Source organism: Equus przewalskii, chromosome 10 (assembly GCF_037783145.1).
Source record: "Equus przewalskii isolate Varuska chromosome 10, EquPr2, whole genome shotgun sequence".
NCBI lineage: Eukaryota > Metazoa > Chordata > Mammalia > Perissodactyla > Equidae > Equus > Equus przewalskii.
The window spans coordinates 15,651,097-15,672,415 of NC_091840.1; the positions used below are offsets into that span (position 1 = coordinate 15,651,097).

The 21,319-nt window shown below is 55.2% G+C and overlaps 3 protein-coding genes across 24 annotated transcripts in view; 2 read left to right on the forward strand and 1 right to left on the reverse strand.

The window, feature by feature from the left end:
- The window catches only part of STRADA (STE20 related adaptor alpha), a 28,387-nt gene extending 22,413 nt beyond the window's left edge, over positions 1-5,974 (forward strand). For 7 of the 14 annotated variants that reach the window (XM_070561658.1, XM_070561660.1, XM_008518305.2 and 4 more), the window contains 5 exons: positions 425-596; positions 1,332-1,436; positions 3,517-3,758; positions 4,061-4,103; positions 4,347-5,974. In XM_070561658.1, coding sequence (XP_070417759.1) covers positions 425-596; positions 1,332-1,436; positions 3,517-3,758; positions 4,061-4,103; positions 4,347-4,499 — 715 coding nt within the window. In that variant the 3' untranslated portion in view covers positions 4,500-5,974. Of the gene's footprint in view, positions 1-424; positions 597-1,331; positions 1,437-1,844; positions 3,208-3,516; positions 3,759-4,060; positions 4,104-4,236 lie in introns of those variants that run through there. The other 7 variants (XM_070561655.1, XM_070561650.1, XM_070561657.1 and 4 more) reach the window with 2 other exon arrangements.
- A 266-nt stretch (positions 5,975-6,240) lies between these two features.
- Positions 6,241-10,477, forward strand: LIMD2 (LIM domain containing 2). Of its 4 annotated transcripts, XM_070561666.1 has the most exons (7): positions 6,714-6,841; positions 7,255-7,322; positions 7,704-7,863; positions 8,940-9,034; positions 9,228-9,272; positions 9,355-9,494; positions 9,570-10,477. In XM_070561666.1, exons 3-7 carry the CDS (start codon positions 7,827-7,829, stop codon positions 9,727-9,729), a joined length of 477 nt encoding a protein of 158 aa, XP_070417767.1. In that variant the 5' UTR covers positions 6,714-6,841; positions 7,255-7,322; positions 7,704-7,826; the 3' UTR covers positions 9,730-10,477. The 4 variants fall into 4 exon arrangements, with proteins under 4 accessions (XP_070417770.1, XP_070417767.1, XP_070417769.1 ...); XM_070561669.1 differs by lacking the exon at positions 7,704-7,863 and having other exon boundaries at positions 6,241-6,841; XM_070561668.1 differs by lacking the exons at positions 6,714-6,841; positions 7,704-7,863 and having other exon boundaries at positions 6,923-7,322.
- A 1,420-nt stretch (positions 10,478-11,897) lies between these two features.
- MAP3K3 (mitogen-activated protein kinase kinase kinase 3) overlaps positions 11,898-21,319 on the reverse strand; it is a 64,453-nt gene continuing 55,031 nt past the window's right edge. For 4 of the 6 annotated variants that reach the window (XM_070561642.1, XM_070561641.1, XM_070561640.1 and 1 more), the window contains 8 exons: positions 19,497-19,564; positions 19,200-19,292; positions 18,390-18,581; positions 17,724-17,872; positions 16,934-17,065; positions 16,313-16,442; positions 15,784-15,961; positions 11,898-14,651 (listed from right to left, as the gene is read on the reverse strand). In XM_070561642.1, coding sequence (XP_070417743.1) covers positions 14,423-14,651; positions 15,784-15,961; positions 16,313-16,442; positions 16,934-17,065; positions 17,724-17,872; positions 18,390-18,581; positions 19,200-19,292; positions 19,497-19,564 — 1,171 coding nt within the window. In that variant the 3' untranslated portion in view covers positions 11,898-14,422. The remainder of the gene's footprint in view (positions 14,652-15,783; positions 15,962-16,312; positions 16,443-16,933; positions 17,066-17,723; positions 17,873-18,389; positions 18,582-19,199; positions 19,293-19,496; positions 19,565-21,319) is intronic. The other 2 variants (XM_070561644.1, XM_070561643.1) reach the window with 1 other exon arrangement.

Genomic DNA, 21,319 nt, shown 5'->3' on the forward strand with positions numbered 1-21,319 from the left:
AAAAGGAAGAATGGGGCACATAGCACAGTACCGTTAGGTGAACTGAAAAGATCTGCATACAAACAGTGATGCACATTACAAGAACACCTGCCAACAAAAAGTGCAGAGTCAAAGCAGTGGATGGTGGGGGAAGCAGTGGTGTCTGAGCATAAAAGAGAACTTGAACAAAATGTAAATAAGTTTTAAAATCTGGTGATATGTAAATGAAGTCATGCTGTCTTCTCTTTTGTGTATGTTTGAAATTTTTCATAAAAATATGTGTTTATGTATAGTATGTATATATACAAACATAATACACACACACACACAAACACGCTGACAGGGACAGAGCTGACTGGATCTAGTGTGTGAAGGCCACAGGTTTGTGGTGTGAGGGGTTTCTGCTGCCCCATGACACCCATCCCCTGCCCACCTTCCCCCACAGGAGTGTCAAAGCAAGCCACATTCTGATCTCCGCGGATGGGAAGGTCTACCTGTCTGGTCTACGCAGCAACCTCAGCATGATCAGCCATGGGCAGCGGCAGCGTGTGGTGCACGATTTTCCCAAATACAGTATCAAGGTTCTGCCTTGGCTCAGCCCGGAAGTCCTCCAGCAGGTCTGTGTACTGAGTCCCGAAGAACCCCCATCCCCCACCAACTCATGATTTCCCAGGGAAGCCTTGAGGAATTTCCCGGGATGGGAGGTGCTCTTTGCTTCTGAGTGGAGGGAGGGGTTCCCTGTTGTCAGGTAGACCTGAGAGGCCTTTTGGCACGAGCATTATGTGCCCTTTACAGATGATGTAGTTTCCTCTCTGTGGGTCCCAAACTGTACCTGATGCCTTCAGAGATCTTCCCATCTTATGGGAAGAGCAAGCATTTTGGAAACATTGGTGCTCTCTGCATCCCTGTGCAGTCACGCATCACTGAATGACAGGGATACGTTCTGAGAAATGCATCATTAGGCGATTTCCTTGTTGTGTAAACATCGGAGTGCACTTACACAAACCTAGATGGTACAGCCTACTACACACCTAGGCTGTATGGTACTAATCTTATGGGACCTCTGTTGTACATGCAGTCCATCATTGACTGAAACATTGTTTTGCAGCACATGCTAAGCAGGAGCACGGGGCCCTGCACTTCATCCTGCTTGTACATAGCATCACCAAACATTCATTCCTTTTAATATAGCAGCTGCTTTTCAGTAGCATGGGCAAGGAAAGTCTTAGCAGCTGGTCCTGATTTGGGGACAGGCATTCTTTTCCTCTCAGTTTTTGCTCTACCTCCTTTTTCTAAGAACCACAACCAAGGCTACAAATGGAGTGATCTGTGACTTTTCTCTCCTGACTTAGAATCTTCAGGGTTATGATGCCAAATCTGACATCTACAGTGTGGGAATCACAGCCTGTGAGCTGGCCAATGGCCACGTCCCCTTTAAGGATATGCCTGCCACCCAGGTGAGCCTGCAGCTCAGTGGTTTCCTTCGTGCATGCCTGCCTATCTGCTTTCCACAAATGCTTGTTGAGTACTTGCCACACTCAGGACACCAGCCAGGGATGCTAAGATGAAAGACACAGTCCTTTCCTTCAAGAGCCCCACCCCGTGGGGGAGATAGTTGTGTAACTCTGTTACTTCTCTGTGTCATAACTACTGTGGTCATGGAGCCCAGGGGAGGGGAACTCAGGAGCAGGCCCACTGCTAACAATTGCACAGTCCAGGGCAGGAGTGCACACGGAGGGCTGCATACACTGTGTCTATAGAAAACATGTACCTCAAGCTAACATATTTTTATAAATTTATAAAAACAATTCTATCCTCCTACCTTGATAAATATACCTGGAAGCATTCTAATTTAGAATTCTCAGACTTCTCAGGTTCTGTGCTACCACGTTCCAGTTAATACCTTTGGAAGCTCCAGCCTGCAAGTTCAACTGCTGTTCACGCCCCTTACGATGACTGCCCTTTGGCCACTTCTAGGCATACACAGCCGGTGGGATAGTCTACCCTTGGGAGACAGACCCAGGGAAGAGGCTTATCCAGGCCTTCTCAAGTCCAGGAAGTAGATTTAGGTCATTTAGGCAAGGATTACCTGGGTCCCAAGTACCTGGAGCATGATCTAGAATTGGGAGGTGGGGGCATGCGGGGGTATAGGCTCTGAGTGAGCCTCTCCCTTGAACCCAAAGACTGCTTGCCCTGTGGGGAGAGGGGCAGCCAGAGAATAGGCAAAGGAGAGCTCTGTAGAGCAGGAGGCCCAGGGAGGCTGCTGGCAGGAGGTGACACTTAAGTCTTGAAGGCAAATAGGAATTAACTGTGAAGAATGGGGACTAGAAGAAAACTTTTAGGCAGAAGGAATAGCATGTGAAAAGACCCAAAGTCAAGAAAGAACAGGATCCGGGGAACAGCAAGTAGTTGTAAATGGCTGAAGTACTGGTGCTTCTGGGTGGTAGGCTGGAGAAGGAAGCAAGGGCAGATCATGAGGGACTTTGTATGCCATGTGTATGCTTTGGTTCCTGTCCCAAAGCATGTGGAGAATTGCTGAAGGCATTTAAGCACAGGAGTGATAGCAACAGCTAGATGTTTTAGAAGGATCACTCAAGCAGATGGGTTAGATCTAGGAGACTGGTTAGAAGGGTGTGAAAATGTCGGTAGAGAATCTAGAAAATCTAAGTGAGACAGTAACAGAAAGATGCTCGGGGAAGAGTTAAAAGGCTATTTAAGGTGAACAAGAGGTACAGATCCAGAAACAGCACTGTTCGATAGACCTTTCTGAGATGATGGAAATGTTCTGTGTCTGCGATGTCCAATATTGTAGCCGCTAGCCACCTGTGGCTATTGAGCATTTAAAATGTGGCCAGTGAGACTGAGGAATTGAATTTCAAACCAAATTTAAATTAATTTAAATATGACTAGCTACATGTGGCTAGTAGCTACCATATTAGACAACGCAGCTTTAGAGAGGTTTCCAGGTCCCTGGCACGGACAGCTCATGTTCATGAGGACAGCGGTCCCCAAGGTGGGGCTGGTTTTACCTGAGCTGAGTCTGAGGACTTTGGAAGAGCTGCCCAAGCTTGGCCTGCCCCTGGGTGCACTGCTCCTGCCCGGCCGCTACAGCAACAACCCAGGACGTGGCACTACAGGCACTGTGGAATGGACCCCAGTGGACCCACCTGGGCATGGCAAACGGGCTGGACTTCAAAGAAAATGACCTGGCTGCTGCCTTCACCCAGGGTGAGGGCTCTACAGTTAAAAGGATCTGATGCTTATAAAGGGGGACTGCGAGCCTCTTCCTTCCGGCTGTGGTGAAGGGGCTACGGTTCTGTAGTCCCTCTCCTCCTCTTCAATTTGGCCTAGCTAGGGTGTGGCTGCCAAGCCAGTGGCCAGCATTCCTTTGGAAAAGTTAGACTTATTCCACGTCCATCTCTTCTCTCTTCCCCCCCAAGTCACATTTGTATGTTGGGAAAAGTGTATTTATGAGGAAGCTCTGTAGGCCTTCCAGGGGCCCCTCCAGCCAAGGTCCTGGCTGCTCTGTCCTCCCAGATGCTGCTGGAGAAACTGAATGGCACGGTGCCCTGCCTGTTGGACACCAGCACCATCCCCGCTGAGGAGCTGACCATGAGCACCTCACGCTCGGTGGCCAACTCTGGCCTGAGTGAGAGCCTGGCCACCAGCACCCCCAGGACCTCCAATGGTGACTCGCCATCCCACCCCTATCACCGCACCTTTTCCCCCCACTTCCACCACTTTGTGGAGCAGTGCCTGCAGCGCAACCCGGAAGTCAGGTATTTCCACTGGGCTTGGAGTAGGCTTCCCGGAGAGCAGGAGGGGCTTGGAATTTAGGGCAGGGTTTGAGAGGCTGCCTCTGCCCTGTAAAAGCCTCAGTTCCCTGGAGGAGTCTGGAGCCCCACAGCAAGAGGGATCAGCACAAGGGTTTGCTAAGAAGCCAGCCTGAGTAGCTCTGGTTGCTGTTTCTTGGTGAGCTGAGGGAGGAAGTAGAGGGGTGTAGAGGGTAAGGTAGAAGCAGCAGAATTTTGGAAATCTGAGGCATGGGAATCATGCTGTTCTCTTCTCCCCTTCTCTACAGACCAAGTGCCAGCACCCTCCTGAACCATTCTTTCTTCAAGCAGGTACAGTAGCACTTTCCTGAGCCTCCCTGTTTTTCTCTTGGGGTTTTTGGATATTCTCTCCTTCTCCCTTTGAAATTAGAGACATGACCATGTTTCTGAAGCCACTTAAAGGTGCTGCTCCTTCCTATCGTAGAGACTCTTGGCTCCAACAGCCCATCTGTCGTGGCACCATGGTTCCTTGCCCCATGGTGTCCTGGGACCCAGAACAACAGGATCCACCCCCAACTCTCTCTCCTCCTCCAGATCAAGCGACGTGCCTCAGAGGCTTTGCCTGAGTTACTTCGTCCTGTCACCCCCATCACCAGTTTTGAGGGCAGCCAGTCTCAGGATCACAGTGGAATCTTTGGCCTGGTATCAAACCTGGAAGAGCTGGAGGTGGACGACTGGGAGTTCTGACCTCTGAAGAGTGTGCACCTTCTCCATCCCGGGCTATATGAGTCTCCAGGGGCCCTGCCTGAGGGCTGGCCACATTCCCACCCTCCTGGGTGCAGACTGGGAAGAAAGGACATTTCTGCCAAGAGAGTTACCTGCTTACTGACTGGAAAAGAAATTCTGGAGAGAAACTTTTCTTTACTACTCCAAGGCTGTTGAGACACAAAGGGAATCCCAACAACCCTGGATCGGGAGGGGCCAGAAAGCTGACATTCCCAATTCTGCAGCTCAGGTGACCTCTTCAGAAGGAAGAGATGCTGTTCTGGCCCTGGGGGCTGAAGTCCAAGCCCAGGGTTTGACTCCTCAGCCCAGGGAACTGTGTGACTTCCTCTTCCCACTCTTGCTCTCCTAGCAGCGTAATCCCATTCTTTCCCTCTGCTCTCAGATCCTATAGTTCCATCGAGGGGCAGGCAATAAGCAACCTGTCCCTCCTCCCCTCAGACCTCCCCTAATAATTGAAGACAAGGGTATTTTTTCTTTTTAAGCACCAGGTTCAGGCTGAGGCAGTCCATCCTGATCCTTCTTAGCGCTTGGGCCCTGACACCTGAAACCTTCCCATAGGTCATCGCTGTAGCTCATTCCTTTCCCACTGAGGGTCCATCTTACTGCCTCCTGCCAGCTGCTCTGGTGCTTTCTCCAAGGGCCATAATGTCTTGCCCAGCCTGTGGGCTTAAGTCCTTAGTTTCATTGCCAGAACAAGTTAAAATTTTCAGAGAATCCATTGGAGAGTGGCATTGTTGTGTGTTGGCCATATATGCTCAGACATGAGTCATTCCACCCTGGTTCCGCCATCCAAGAGTGGTCCCAGGAGTACCTGTGGAAGCGCAGCAGTGACCTCTTTCATTAGATAGCCTCACCACACACCGATTTCTTTTAAAACCCATAATAGACTTGTCTCAACTATCAAAAATTTTAACTTAATTTTAGCCTATGGCCATCAAACTGCTTTGGGGCTGCAAAGGTCTAGATGCCAGAGACCAGCCCCTGGGTCTGCCAGGACCACTTCTGGGCCACTAGGAATCCAGGCAGAAGAGGCTCACCTTTGGCAGGACAGGAGTGGGGAGGGTTTTGTTTAGTAACATGGCATGCGGTGTCCCCTTACCATTGGCACTAATACCCAAAGAGCAAGCAACCGAAGAACCAGACCTGCCCCCTCCGCTGTCATTCCTGGCTGGCGGCCAGTGAGTCCTGGCCAGGTGGTGACTCTAACCTCGCCGCCTCCAAGGTGCTTCTCGGCCTGCGCGGGCACCAGCCCGGCCCCTCCCGCTGCTGGTCCCTCAGGGGTGAGGGGCCTCCTGCTCAGGCACTTCGCCTGTCAGATTAAGGAAGTGCCCCTCCTTCCCTGAAGCTGCTTTGAACCATCAAATGCCGTTACTTTCCTATGTCTCAGAAATTGTAACACCAGTTTAAAAAAGAATAATAAAAAACCTTCCTTTGGGCGCTTTGGGGCTGAGTTAAAGGGAAAGACACCAACCATGAGGTGGGGAGTGGAGACCTGAAATGTCGGAGTGAGTGAGAAGTCCAGGTCACATTTATTTCCAGCCCTCCTCCTTCCCTCTGCCCGGTTCATTTTTTTTCTTTAAACCTCAAGTTCCTTTTTCTTAACACCGTATCAGCCTGTTTTCTTTCCTTTTGAACTGCTTTCTTCACCTTGCTGTCAGCTCATCGTCAACACCCTTGCTGCTGGTTCTGGGTGGCTACCTGCACCTCAGCCGGCAGATCCACCCTGGGCAGGGCCCCCCGGCCAGCCAGGCAGTGCCCAGCTGCCGACCCAGCCCTGCTCCTAGTGCCCCTGAGGCCTTCACTTTTTTTGCCCCATAGCAACCCCCTTTGAGAATCTGATGACAGGTGTGGAAACTGCCCAGAAAGATGCATATAAACAGTTCTAGAAGTTTCTCCCATCCAGGGAGTCCTCAGGCCTACAGCTCAACCCAAACACAGATCTTTCTCTAAGACAAGAGGCTGAGGAGGAAAGTGAAGCGCAGCGTGGGTGTGCTCAGTGAGCCAAGGAGCAGCGGGAGGCTGGGGAGCCTGCTGCCTCCCTCCCTCCGCCGCCAGACCTGGAGGCGCTGGGCTGCTCTGTTCCCTGACAAGCATGTGGGCTGTGCTCTGGAGCCACAAGTTCTATTCCTGCCACAGTGTGGGAACAAGCTATGTTTAGGGCTCTTCTTTGTAAGACAGCTTCCAGTCTGATGTCAGGCAGAGCCATGCAGACTCTGGTGCCCATCGGGCCCCCAGCCTTCCAGCAGATGCCAGTCCAGGAGGCTGCGCCTGTGTTCCTGAACGGCTGAGGCTCTGGCCCCACAGTGAGTGATGGTCCCTTGCCTGCTGTGTGCCTCAGACCTGTCATGCATTGCTCTGGAGCCTTGGCAACCGGCTTGGCCTGAGGGGCGGGGAGTCAAGAGCTGGGGCAGGAGGTCCGGCTTCTCCTTCCAGCCTCGCTGCCCTAGCGGTTACTTGTAACAAGTCACTTCACATCTTCGGGCCTGGCTCCCTTGGGTTAAATAGATGTGAGGGCACTGAGGTTTGCTGGTTTGAAGGGTGGAAACCTCTTGCCCTGAAGGGGGTGTCCTCAACTGCTCGCAAGCAACGGTGCCTGCAGGGCTTGGGGATGACTAATTTCACACAGTCCGGCCACAGCAACGCCTTAGGACCGCGGGCCCTGGGAGGGCAGGTGCTCTGGGACACCAAGAGCAGCAGCTTCCCCGGCCTTGTCCAGGGAGTCGCAGGAGACTGGAGCTGAGCGGTGGTGGTTCCGCCAGAGCCCTCGTGCAGGCCGGCCCCGAGGTGAGCGTGCGCCTGAAGTTGGCTGAACACGGGGCCCCCGGGGTCCCTGCAGCGCGGGCCAAGCCTCGCAGCCTAGCGTCCGGCGTGGCGGGACCGCGTGCCCGGCCGCCGCAGCCCTTCTCCGCCGGCCGTGCGGGCGCGCCGAGGCGGCCCCTGGCGGCGGGAGGAGTCCGCGGCCCGAGGGAGCGTAGGGGGCGTAGGGGCCGGGAGCGGACCCCCGGCGGCCTCTGCGGCCGCCCCCGCGGGGTCTATTAGGCTGCAGGGCCCCTGGAGCACCGCGCGGGGACGGCGTTTGTCGGGCCTTCGCCCGCGAGGGCCAACCGGGGGAAACTGAGGCAGCGAAAGACCCAGGCACACCGCGGTTATCCTTTTCTGCCGCAGTGCCTCGCCGGGAGCATCATTTGTCCTGCGACCCCGGCGTCTCAACTTGAACTTGTCCCAGCCCCGAGGCATGCGGTGCGGGGCCCTCCGGCTCCGGTCCCGGGCGGGCCGACGGGGCGGCCGATGTCCGGAGGCCGACGAGCGCGGGGCCCGAGGGGCGGTACGGAGCGCCGGAGCGCGGGTCGGGGCGGGGGGCAGACAAAGGCGGGGGGACGACGGGCGAGGGAAAGACAAAGCGCAGAGGGGGGCGGCGGCGGCGGCCGAGCCCCGGAGGCGGCTCCGGGCGCGGCGGAGCCAATGGGCGGGCGCGAGGCGGGGGCCGGCGGGGGCGGTGCCGAGATAAGGCGGCGGTGGCGGCGGCCGCTCGGGGACCAGTGGCAGCGGCGGCAGCTCGTGCCCGCGCCCTCCTCGCACCCGAGGCCACCCCCGGAGACCGACCCCCGCCCCGAGGCCCAGGCCGGGGCCCGGTGAGACCCGCGGGCGGGCCGGGGGGAGGGGCCTGCATCCGGCTTGCAAGCCCGAGCGCGAGGCGGGGGCTGCAGGCGTGAGGCCGCCGCCCGTGGGGTCCCGACGCCGAGCGCCGAGGCCCGTCGTTCCCGCCCGGGGCCCCGAGCCCAGCGGCCGCCCTCCGGGACAAGCCTCCGGGCGGAGGCGGGGCTGCGCCCCCTGGGCTGGACCCACGGGGGTCCGGTCCCTGCGGGTCCCGGGGCCGAGGAGCGGGCCATTCGCGCGGGGCGGGCGGCCCGGCGCGCGAGCGCTGTCCAGGGGCTGGGGGGGCCGAGCTGGGGGCGCCCGCGGCCTCTGTGCCTCGGCTCCTCGCTGGGCAGCGTCGGGCCGGGGTCAGGCAGGGGCAGCGGGTTCTCGCCGCGGTCCCGCCGGGCCCGCCCTCTCCTGACCTCCCTTCACCCCAGGAGGCGTTCGGGTCCGTGGGGCGCTCACGGCGACTGCGCCGAGCCCCTTCCCCAGCCCCAGCCTCTCCCTGCAGCCCGCTCTGTTCTTCCTCCGACACGTGGTTCCACTCAGGGACCTCTGCCCCTTGGGGAGCAGCGTGGGGGGCGGGCGAGCGAAGGGGGAGGTGGGTGAAGGGCGGAAGTGGCAAGACCAAGAGCAACAGGAAATGACTTAGGGAAAGTCCCAACCACAGCCCCCCAGCCCCTTGCCTGTAAACATCCCCACCCCCACCCTGCAGGCTGGGGAAGGGCTTGTGGGGCCCTCCCGACCGACTTCCCCTTGCAGAACCCAGCGGGTGCCGCGTCTCCACCCGGGGCCTCCATCACCTCCAAGGAGCCATGTTCCAGGCTGCAGGAGCCGCCCAGGCCACCCCCTCTCATGTAGGTGATCAGCCCGGTGGGAGGGTCCCTGGGCAGGGGTCTGGCCTGGGGGTAAAGGGGTAAGGAGCAGAGTGTTTGCCTGCCACCCTTTGCCCCCGCCCGCTTGAGTGCCCGTGGGATCTGGGCTGGTGACCTCAGCTGCAGTCGGGGGCATCCCTCAGCTCACCCTGCCCTGACTGGCCCTCTCCCTCAGGAAGCCAAAGGCGGCGGTAGCAGCAGCGCTGTTCAGCGTTCCAAGGTAGGACCCTGAGGGTGGGGTGTGGGGGAAAGGAAGGGATGGGTGCACTTTGGGCCCCTGGCTGAGTCTCTCCCCCAAACAGTCCTTCAGTCTTCGGGCCCAGGTGAAGGAGACTTGTTCTGCCTGTCAGAAGACTGTGTACCCCATGGAGCGGCTGGTGGCCGACAAGCTCATTTTCCACAACTCTTGCTTCTGCTGCAAGCATTGTCACACCAAGCTCAGGTGCGCCCTTGCCCTGCCCCTGCCCTCACCTTCCAGCCCTGACCTGACCTGACCACAGTTGTTCTGCTTCTGCAGCCTGGGCAGCTATGCGGCGCTGCATGGGGAATTTTACTGCAAACCCCACTTTCAGCAGCTGTTTAAGAGCAAAGGCAACTACGATGAGGGCTTCGGCCGGAAGCAGCACAAGGAGCTCTGGGCCCACAAGGAGGTGGACCCCGGCACCAAGACAGCCTGAGGCCCCTCTGACTGTCCACTCTCTCCCTCCGTAGAGGGCCTAAGCAGGGCCGTGGGAAGGGTGGGAAAGAGATTGAACCTGGGCTTGGGTGGGGGGAAGGGTGGGAAGAGGAGGAGGCCATCTTGCTCAGGCAGAGGGTTACTGGGCAGGGCTCTGCTCCAGGATTCCTTCATTCTCCCTCAGTGGGTGGGGGTTTGGGAACCAGGATTGGGGTTTGCTTACCACCCTGCTTCCTGCTTCTTTCAGCCTACCCCACCTCACCCCATGGCCCCCCTGGGAGGCCCCCAGGCCTAGCTTCCCTATCTAGGTGCCTTTTCTCCAGCAAGGAGTCAGCATGCTCCCCTCAGGGTCCCAAGCTCCTCACTGCCACTGGGGCCCTGTGCGGCCCCCACATCTCCCCATCTACCTCTGCCCTTAGCCTGGTCCTGAGCCATGGAGACTGGAGGAAGGAGAGACAGAGTGGCCCCTGCTGGGCCTCACAGGATGCCCACCAGTGCTCGCTGTGGGGGCAAGGGGGAAGTGGAGCAGCCCTGCCCCCTGCAAGGCAAGGCAAGGCAGAGCAGGCCCCAGCGGGGCTTGGGACCAGCTCACACCACCTGAGTCAAGAAGCAGAAGCTAAATCACCCGCCAGGCTGAGAGCCACAGAGACTGGTGGGGCTGGTGGCGGCCATGCTCCCCTCCTCTTCTCTCCTGTTTCTGCGGGTTCTGACTGTTGTGATCAACCCTATTTTAAACATGTTTCAACAGATCCTGACTCTGTATTATGTGGCCTGATGGGGGGCTTTGTGGCAGGAAGGACACAGACTGACCATCAGAGGTGAAAGGGGACAGGGTCAGCCCAGAGCACGCCTGGCCTTGATGGTGGTGGGTGTCAAGGAAATACCAGCCAGCCTGAGAAAAGGGGATGCTCCTCTTCCCAGCCAGGTCTCCGTGCTGTCAAACCCAGAGTGTGCTTAGAACTGAAGCCACTTGGCCCCTTGGCCTTGTGTTGGGTAAGAAAGGATCAGGCCATCAGTGAGTGATGGTGCCTAGCCTCACAACACTTCAGCACGTTGGGGCGCAAGGCAGAACCCTTCTGCTGAGTCCTTGTCTGGACTCCCTTTGCTCTGGAAACCAGCGAAGGTTGGAACCAGCAGCCCCAGAAAGTGCTGTCGAAAGTTTCCTAGTCTCTGTGCCCTTTCTCCATCTGTCAGCTTCCCCCCATTTTTTCAAGCTCTGGGGAGTGGGGCAGCCATGGTTCACTGTCGCAGGTAGTCCAAGGAAACACAGCCTGCCTGCTCCTCTGAGGAACAACAATTTCCATCAGAGCAACAAGGCAAGCGTGGAGGACCTGAGACCTCACCTCCAGCAAAACACAGGAAGTCTGGGTTCTCCTGCCCCAGACCCAACTATTCTGATTGCCCCAAACTGCCCGTGGGCTACCTGAGTTGGTGGAGCAGACTCCTGGGGGATTTGCTGCCACCGCGCCATAAACTCCTTAAGTCTCTAAGTGACTTCATGCCCATAGGACAGGATAGGGAACTGGGCATCAAGCTCTGGGGGCTGTGGCCACTGTGCTGTGTTGAGGCAGACACTGCCCCCTGAAGCAGCAGAGCTAACACTCAGTGAGCAGAGATGACACTCTAGGCCTGGGTCCTCAGAGCATGAGGAGGGCTGCTGAGAACCTCACTCAGGGCAGGCCAGACTTCTGCACCAGAGGCCTCAGATTGGGGCAAGAATGGCCTCTGCTCAGACCTAAGCAACAGTGGCAGATAGACAAAGGGGAGAGATACCAGAGAGCTGGCTCCTGGAGGCACCTGATTCCTGCCCTGCAAGGATGGGACTAAGGAGTCCTTCCCTGGGCCAGGAAGTCTGTACTAGATGCCAAGAAGATCCTGGGAACCCAGCCACTGGTGAGCTCGGGTCATGGGGGCAGACTGCCACCTCAGTAAATCAGCACTGACAGACCCACACAGTGCAGCTCCTGGGAGTGTGAAGAGGGGGTGCCACCTCTGAGATGGCAGTGGTACCAGCTAAGTCATCCCATCCCAGGACCCCTTGGAGTCATTTTAAGCTCTCCTTTGCTGAGGGACCCAAGCTTGTTGCCAGGCACCATACCTGGCTCCTCCCAGGCAAACACCTACTCCCTCCATCCCCCAACCAGAAGCACTGCCACAGGACCCCTTGGGTATAAATGATCCCTTTTATTGTAAGTAATGCACGACACTGGCCTGGCTTTGCACTGCAAGCCCTCGGTCAAGATATAGTCAAATAACTATGGCTGCAGGTTCTTCTGCACGATCCACAATTCAGACACAGACACAGAGCTGGCGTGGTCGGGAGGGGCAGGAGGTGGCGGAGAGCGGACTGTCCTCAGCCCTGGCCTGTGTTGGGTTGGCCGTGGCCGACATACCCCATGGAATGATGAGCAAATGGCGGCACGGCCCTTCCCACAGCAAGCCTGGGGCTGCTAGGAGACTGCCCTTCAGAACCTTTGGACCCAGGCCATCCTAGGCCCACAAGTTTTCATTTGGATTATTTAATTAAAAAAAAATAATAAATTAAAATTAAGCAACAGCTTGGTCCTGAGGATGCTGAGCCAGCAAGTCCACAGTTTTTGGCACAAAAAACCCAGGGTCTTTTGTCTTTTTGGAGTGCAGGGTTGGTTGGTTTTGCAAATTCATTTTTAAAACACATTCCCTGTGAGGTCAGACCCTGGGGGTGGGGCTCTGCGAGAGCCTGAACCTGGAACACACAGAGTCGTCTCATCTTGTCAGCGCCGGCACCACGCTCTGTTTCCTCTTGGGGAAGGGGGACTGGGGTGTGGGCCCAAGAAGAGTGCTACAGCCATCAGGACAGGGTCATGGAGAGGCCGAGCTGCCACCTGGCAGCTTTGGTCAAGATGGGGGACCGGTCCCCACCCTGGGCAAGGGCCGAGGTGGAGGCAGGAGAACATGCTCACTGTCTTCAGAGGGCCGGGCTGGGGGTGCCTGACAGAGGCCCCTGGGGAACAGGATGGAAACAGAGGGGCCCAGGCCCAACTGGCACCGTGCAACACACATCCCTGCAAAACCAGCTGCTTTCATTTTCTCTTCTCTCTCTTGAGGCGTCCATCACCTGTAACAGTCTAGAATTGATATATATAAAAACCATCAAATATGATCTGAGATATAAATTAACAAGTACAAGGCCTCACATTACATGATGTGAAAAGGCTAAAAACAGCGATAGAAACTACATTCATAAAAGTGCATCGTCAACATACAACGAAGGCTTTGGCTTGTTCTGGTGCCCGTGGGTAGATGGGCATGGCTGGCAATGAGCTGCCTGGCGCTAATCCCCAGCTCCCTGGAGATGCCCATCCCTGGGCACTGGCTTTTTTTTTCCTTTAATGACAACTCCCAAGGAAACTGGGTGTTGAGAGGGAGGAGCTCTGGCAATAGGCACATTTTGGAGGGGAGGGGCCGGAAGAAAGGACCAGCGCCCAGGCTGAGGTAAATAAGGCCAACTCTAAGCTGCTTGGAGATACTGGCTCCCCCTGCCCCTGCTGCCGTCCCTCCGCAGGGGAGGAGCAAGAAGGGAGAGGCTGAGACCTCATGGGGATAGGCAAGGCTGGCCAAGGAGGAAGAGAGCTGGTGGTTTTGGACACAGTTGGTGGCATCATAATGGGCTCTCCCTTCTACCAGGTGGAGAGGGCCCTGGCCTAGCAGGGTCACGACTCATAGCCAGTCTGCTACAATTCCCCTGGCTCTCCTGAACAGCCCTCTCAGGGCAGCCAGCCGGCTCAGATGCCCTCACGGTTCTGTTCATCTTTCTGCTCCAGCTGGGGAACAGGTGCCAGGCCAGGAGCACAAGGGCCATCACCTTCAGCTCTTTCCAATCCAGCCCAAGGCCTAAGCCCACAGCAGGGGTACTCAGAGCCCAGAGAGCACACAAAGTCTCCAGTTTAGAAACTGGGTACAGCATAAGAGTGACTCCAACTTGTAAAACAGAGACAATTGCATTGACAAAACTGGGTCTCCCCCCTCAGTGGGGGCAGTTCCACATCTCAGGCCCCTGACTTGGGGGGGCAGGGTCACGGGGGCAGGCAGGACAGGCTCCTCCTTCCCTGAATAAGGCAGCATAACATTTGCTTCATTCATCTTTGGTAAAGGACAGGGACTGGCAAAGCTGACCTGGGGATCCAGGGAGGGCATGGCCCAGGCCTCTCCCTTCCATTGGCTGTGGGATGCTGGGCTTTTACCTCAGGCTTGGGTGGGCTCCTCCAGCCCAGAGATGCCCTGGTAGTCTCCAGACATGAGGAGGAGAAACAGAGTAACACTCTGAATGAAAGTAACACTATTCAGACCCTCCTGTCCGTCCTTTGCTCCCAGACCTTCCGGGCTCTGGTGCTGATTGCAGTGTCAGGACACAGCCCCGAGGGTCAGGCCCATGGTGCCTCGCACACTGTTCCTAGCCCCTTCCCCTCCACGCCAAGCTTAGGACGCTGGAGCTCTTGGGTCTGGCAGGCTGGGGGCTCCCAGTCTTGAGGCTGTAGCCACCCCACCCTGGCTTTGAGCCCCAGCGATGGAAGGGACACAGACAAACGCTGGCTGGACTGCAGCTCCACATGGTCCACAGCCTTGCCTGGGAGAAGCAGCAACTTTGCTGAGCCCCACAGCAGCCCCTTGCCCATGCAGCAGAGGGCAGCTGGCAGCAGCGTGGCCTTGAGAGCTCAGTACACGAGCTGTGCAAAGTGGTGTGTGAGCAGCTCCTCGGCTGAAGGTCTCTGGCGGGCCTCCACAAAAATGCGCCTCAGGAAGTCCCGGCCATGCTCAGAGATGTGAGAGGGCAGCTGAGGATTGGTGGGCTGGGTGGCAATCTTGAAAATGGCGGCCATGGCTTCATACTCTGCCCAAGGTGGCTTCTCTGTCAGCATCTCCACCACAGTACAGCCCAGGCTCCTGGAGAAAGAGAACCCCATGTCACCCCTTGGCCAGCCCCAGGCTCCCAAGCTGCCCTGCCCACCATTGTGAAAGGAGGTGCCCTTCTCAGAACACACGGAGGCAAGATGGGCCAAACTGAGGGCTGATACCCCTGCAGAGGGTTCCTAAGGTCAGAAGAGGCTTCAAAGCACTATTGGCCTCGTCTACGTGGGCTTCATCAACCTACATTCACCCGGTGCTTTTTGAGATTGGGAAAGAGAACCACTTAGCATGGACAGAAAGAGCTCTAAGATAACTGTGTTAGTTTCCTATTGCTGCTGTAACAAATTATCATGAGCCTAGTGGCAGAAAAAACAATATAAATTTATTATCTTATCGTTCTAGGATTCAGAAGTCTAATATTGGCCTCACTGGGCTAACGTCAATGTGTCAGTGGGGATGGTTTGTTCTGGAGGCTCTGGGATGAATTCATTTCCTTGCCTTTTCCAGCTTCTAGAGGCAGCCTGCATTCCTTGGCTCATGGCCCCCTCCTTGCATCACTCCAACCTCTTGCTTCCATTGTCACATTCCCTACTACCCACTCCGATCTCCTGCCTTCCCTTTATAAGGACCCTTGTTATACCAGGTCCCCCTGGCTAATTCAGGATAATCTCCCCATCTCAAAATTCTTAAACTAATCACATTTGCAAAGGCCCTTCTGCCATATAAGGTAACATCTACAGGTAAAAGACATTAGCACATAGATATCTTCAGGGAGATATCAGAACATGAAGTCATGCAGAGCAAATACAAGCCATCTGAGTGCTGGGAGAGGGAATGGAAGCCTGCTACTGCTTAGAGACTGATTCAGGCCTTCAGAGTGGATCCCACTTCTTTCAGGGATGCAGCAAACATCAGGGATGTTTTCCATGGCCTGCGTTCTACAGTTGCTATTTAGAGTGAAAACACAACACGTCTACTCGATGTGCTGCTGCAGGCACTACCACCTCTGTACACATGGAGCCTGCATCCTGGCCTAGCTGGCAAGAGGCGTGTTCTCACTCCCTTCTGCCACACTGCAAAGCCCCCAAGGCTTATTTCTAAATTGGAGCCACTACAGCCCAGACACCTCACCCCTGAGGTGAGGTCCCAGCACATCCCCAGCGCTCACCACACATCTGCCTTCCTTCCGTAGCCCTCACCGCTGATCACCTCAGGGCTCATCCAGTAGGGTGTGCCGGTGACTGAGCGCATGCCGGTGCCCGACATGCAGATGGTCTGCAGGCGCTTGCTGGCCCCAAAGTCCCCCAGCTTCACATTCCCAGCAGAGTCTCGGAGGATGTTGGCTCCTAAGGCATGAAAGGGCAGAGGATGCAGCCTAGACCCTCTGGGCATTTCCTACCATCCTCCCCCTTTCCCTCCCTCCCAGGTCACAGGGCTGCTGGGGAGGATGGGGGCTACCATGAATTAGACATGAACTGCACATAGCAAAGAGGCTAGTGACAGGAAGCCTCAGCTCTACAGCACAAATTGTCCTACACCATGGCCAACAGCTGCAGAGCACTTCACAGTATTTTCCCAAATTGCTCAACCAATCTTCACATGAATCTCCCCTGGAAACAATTAAGGTCCCACTTTTCAGAAAGTTTGGAATGGTTAAGTGACCAGGTCTTGGGGACCCACAGACTGCCCCTGCTCACCCTTGATGTCCCGGTGAACAATCATGTTGCTGTGCAGGTAGGACATTCCCTCCAGGATCTGCCGGGTGTATTTTCGGGTCACACTCTCTGTCAGAGCTCCGTAGGCCTTCAACTGGTCTTTCACTGAGCCCTACAGCCATAGGAGGCAGAGGGAGTCACCACAGGAAGGCGGCGGGGAGGGTGCAAGGATAGTTCCAGCCCCCAGCATTGCAGCAAAGGAGTGCTTCAGCCAATCGCCATTTGCGATGTGCCAGGCACTTTGCTGGGGGCTACTGAGCAGCTGGGAGAAAAGTATGACAGTCTTTCCCTCAAGCAACACGCGACAGAAATCTAGAAGAGAGGCCTCTTTGTTTCATGTAAAGGAGGTACTCACTGCACGGTGCAGCTGCCCTGTGAGCCTCAGGTTATGATGGCCCGCAACATTTCTCACCCACACCATCACTACAGCCAGAGGCAGGGCCCTCCTGACTCCAAGTCCTGCCATCACCTCGCCTTCTCCCCCCTGAGCCTCTGGATTCTCAGGTGATGAGACTCATGTCAAAGGGATCCCTTCCCTGCAGCCCCCAACCGCAGGTCAGGCCATCTCTTGTGTGTGTCTTACACATATCAAGGGGCACATACCCCTGGCATGTACTCCATGAAGATGGTCAGAGTCTTCTCGGCACGGTCCCGCAGACAGCCATAGTACTGCACAATGCGCTCGTGCTGCAAGTTCTTCAGCAACTGGATCTCACATTCCAGAGCACTCACCTCCTAGAGGAGGGGCCCAGTGGTCACCTCGGCTCTCAGGGCCCCAGTTCTGCCTGCCTGGGATCAGCTCAGCTTGCCCTAGTCAGTGGCCTCAGAGGGGTCTGTCTGCTTTGGGAACTTCAGTTGGAGAAAAGGGGGACTCTCTCAACTATCTGGCCCTTGGGCACAATGCTGGGCAACCCTTGGGATGGTGGCACCCCCCATGCTGGAAGAAGGCAGAGAGTGGGGTGGAAGAAGGGGTTGTGTGTGCTTAGTTGACGTAACTGCTGTATTTGTTGACTCAAATTGGAATGTAGGTGATACTCAAAGCTGAACTCCGAAGACAGGCTCCTTCCTGGCCTGAGGGTTGAGAGAAGTGTCTGTTGAGGGTAGGGCAGGGACTTCTCTTTGTGCCACTGGTCATCACCTCTTACTTTGGGTTACTTTGTACTTTGGCATCAACTCATTCCTCATACCCAATCCCACCCCCAGGTGCTTGGTGCTCTTTGGCCCACAGTGCCTTCATCCTGTGGCCAGAGCCAGGGTGGACAGCAAGGGAGCTTGGGAGGAAGAATAATGGGGGAGACAACCTATAGCATCTCAAGCAATTAGTCTGTGCAACGAGACAGGCATTTTTGTTGAGAGGGAGGACCTGGAAGTCAGACCATGGGGAAGGTAGTACCTTGCTTGTCTCAGGACTGTCTGGGTCAAACTGGACCTGCTTGGAAGCAAGTTCGCGTCCTGTGTCCACATCATAGCATAAATAGACCCTGCCGAAGGCACCCTGGCCCAGGAGCTTCCCCCGGCGCCAATTGATGGGGGCACTAGGAGCTACAGGAGAACAGAAGGAAAGAGCATTAGTTCGTGCACATTATTTATTGGTATCTGCTCATTCTCCAGAGGCTCTATGATGGGATCTCTGGCTTGAGCTCCCCCCTCGTCTGGCACCATCACATCTCTCAGCACAGTATCTCCACTCCCCTCTGGAGCAGGCCTAGTGCTGAGTCTCAGGCTTAAGCCCTGAGTCCCAGGAAGCAGAGGATTGGCTGTAGTCATGGTTTAATGCACTTCTGCACAGAACAAATATCTATACTTCCAAAGCCCCTAAATATCTTAATATGTCAGGGATTAAGGAGACTGCTCTTCATTTTAAACAGGGAAAAACTAAAGACCAGAGAGGCGAAGTGGCTTGTTACACAATAGTGGAACGAGGACTAAGGTCAGAGGGTCTGCTGCCCACCCACAAGCTCTTCCAGTGTGGTGAGGATGGGCCGGGGCAGCCTACTGCTGAGCTAAATAGCCCCAGTGGACCCACTGGCCTCCCTCCTAGCCAGGGCCCACTCCTCACACTTAGTTGGCACACTCCTCTCCTGCACAGAGAGGGCATTCTCGCTGTCCGCACTCCGCAGGCGCCCACGGGGGTCCAGGTATTGCACTGCTAGACCCATGTTCTCGCCATTTGTACTCAGGGAGCGGCTGGAGGGCACCAGGGTGAACAGGTTACCTTGATGACGTCGTATTCGAGGAAACGTTCTTCTGCCTGAAGGGGTACAGGAGCCAGAGTAGAGCAAGTCAGACTCCTGGCCACAAGGCTGAATGTGCAAACCAGGGCACAACACCAGCTCCAATCCATCGGCTATCTGCCCTCCCACCTGACTCATGCCAGAATGGTTAATGCCCCAAGCACCCTGAGAATCAGGACAAAAGCAGGAATTAGGAAGCAGGCACAGATGGTTCAGAAGCCCTGGCCAAAGGGAAGGCACAGGGCTGGCCCTCAGGCCCCACATCACTCGCAAAGCCAATCCATGGCTGAAGTCTCTGTTTTCCTTGGCATTCTAATCCTAAACGGCTGTGGAAGCTCCATTCTGTTCGCTGCCATGGGGCTTTAGAGTGTGCTGGAGAGTAGCACCCCGGGGCATGCTGTACATTCAAAGGACAGAGTTCCTAATGGCAGCATTTTGGTCTATAAATACCATTCCCCCCCTTTTATTTCCCCCCGTCTCTAGTGCTTCATGTCTGGGCATAGTTACCCAGGAATAAAGGAAAACCAAGATCTGGAGGGCCCGGCCCCCAGCACTGCAGTGGCTTTTCCATGGTGGAGCTCTAACCACATCCTCTCTGAGGCAGCCAGCAGGGGGCAGGATGGAGGTGCACTCACCATCGTTGTAGTCCTTGTGGTGCACAGACACGTGGTAGCGCCGGGGGTAGGTTCCACCTTTGACCCCTTTGTCATAGAGTTGAGTTTCCCGATCTGAGTAAGAGAGATAAATTAGTAGCTTCTGGGTAGGTCAACGTAAGTGATCCATTTAAAGCCCTGGGTCACCTGAGACCTCAGAGGAGCAGGCCCAAGGAGAATTAAAATAGTCCTGGCTTCCCAACTTGGTTATCTAAAGAAGAAAGCCTGCAGCCCGACCCAGACACCCTGCAGCGCTCACCTAGGCTCTGGGGAACTCACCCGAGAACTCCTGTCTGTTGTCTGGGAAGCTCTGGGCTCGGGACATTCGAGATTTCCGGAAGGACGGACTGGAAAAAACAAAACAAAATCACAAAGTAGACTTCGGCATACTTCCAAAGCAGCTCACCAGGGCAGAAGGCAGGATATCCAGATGGACTCCCTCTTCTAACACCCTCTCACGTTATTACACGGTGGGAAACAGAATTCAAGAGAAACAGCCTTTTTCTGAGCTCAGCCTCCTACTTTCTCTTTACTAGTCTGAGGTGCAAATCTGACAGGACCCTCCATAATGAACCCCTCCAGTTGTACCAAACTCCACCCTGGCTGCACTTCCCCTTCTTGCTCTTTCCTCCCACCTTGGTAACAAGGGAAGAGCTACAGAAAATCCCTTGCCCAGGGAGTAATAAAAATAGCAACACCACCAAGCATCTTCCTTTCAGACTAATCACTACCATCCCACTTTGGAAATGGGGAAACTGAGGAACAGAGAGGTTAACAGGCTTGTCCAAAACTACTCGACTAATATTTGGTGGAGCTGGGGTCTATCAGGCTCCAGATCCATGAAGGGAAAATGGAAGCCTTGAGCTCAAGTTAGGCTAGGCTCAAGGAAGTAAGTCCAGGTCACTGGGTTTCACGCCCAAGGAGAAAACAAAGCATTAGAGCCACGGAGGAAAAACCCAAGAATCAAGTGCGTAAATTTAGCTATCTTTCCCAGGATTCACCTAAATTGGTCCTTTCTCTGACATGCAAGTGCCTTTTGAGGGGGCCACAGGTCAGAAATTCTCAAGGCAGTGACACAGGGCTGTCCCCTACTTCCCAACTACTAGACCTTCTGTAGTCCTGTCCTACCTTACCCCCTACTTGGCCGGAAAACTTATCAGATGGTCCAAAGCCACAGTCAGTCCCTGTCCTGGCAGAGTCCTAGTTTGTGGTAGCAACTTCTGGCACTTTTACCTGTGCCCTCTTGCTCTCCTGGTTGGACAGGAAGCCCAAAACAACGCTACAAATTGGGTACCAACAAGTGACTACAACTGTATTCTATGGGAACACAGCCCTCATCAGTGCTCAGGTCTGTTAGGAAAGACAGTCCGGATTTGGTCATGGTCACAAGGTCAGTACCCACGTGAATCAGTAACACAAAGGAAAAATAATCCCCAAACCTGCTCCATAGCCTCTGACCATAGCCCTAAGCCTAGGGGAGACATGATTAAACGTGATCAAATGAGCCCTGGGGCAGAATGAGGTCAAAGTGAGAGACAGGCTGGATCAGTGCCAAAGCCAACTCCAAAGATACCCCCGCTGACTTGCAAACCAGCTCTGCAGAATCACTTGGCACATAAAGGACAGCACTTGTTCCCTCCCAAAGCATAAGGACAAGATTACACACCAAGCAGGCAGTGTGGTAAGCCAGGAAGTCTGGATACTTTGTTTTCTGGTTTTTATATCCCAGTTTCTTATTCTACCAGAAACACTTAGAGAAAAATAATGAAAGTAAACCCACAGGTGACAATTCAATTTTGTCCCCAAAACACTGAAGGTCTACTGCTTCTCAGTTCAGATCACAGCAATGAGACCAAGAGTCCAAGAGCAGCATGCACCATGTGCAAAGTCAAAACATGTAGAGCACACGGAACGAGAGAGAAGCATTTAATACAGTGAGCTACTGTTATGAGCTGCTATTACATTCATCTAACTATACAAATGTAACATTCTCATGGTGTTGGGAAAATTAACGAGAGAGCTAGGAATCCCAGCGAGAGGCTTCTTTCCCAGAAGCATGACGTTTTAACCAGTGTCTAGGTCAGAGACACACACACTAGCTA

Excerpts from the sequence above, each read along its gene's own strand:
- LIMD2 (XM_070561666.1), top strand. The coding sequence starts at position 7,827 with ATGTCCGGAGGCCGACGAGCGCGGGGCCCGAGGGGCG. Across the intron at positions 7,864-8,939 it reads AGCGCGGGGCCCGAGGGGCG|AACCCAGCGGGTGCCGCGTC; the intron begins GTACGGAGCGCC and ends TTCCCCTTGCAG. Across the intron at positions 9,273-9,354 it reads GCGCTGTTCAGCGTTCCAAG|TCCTTCAGTCTTCGGGCCCA; the intron begins GTAGGACCCTGA and ends TCCCCCAAACAG.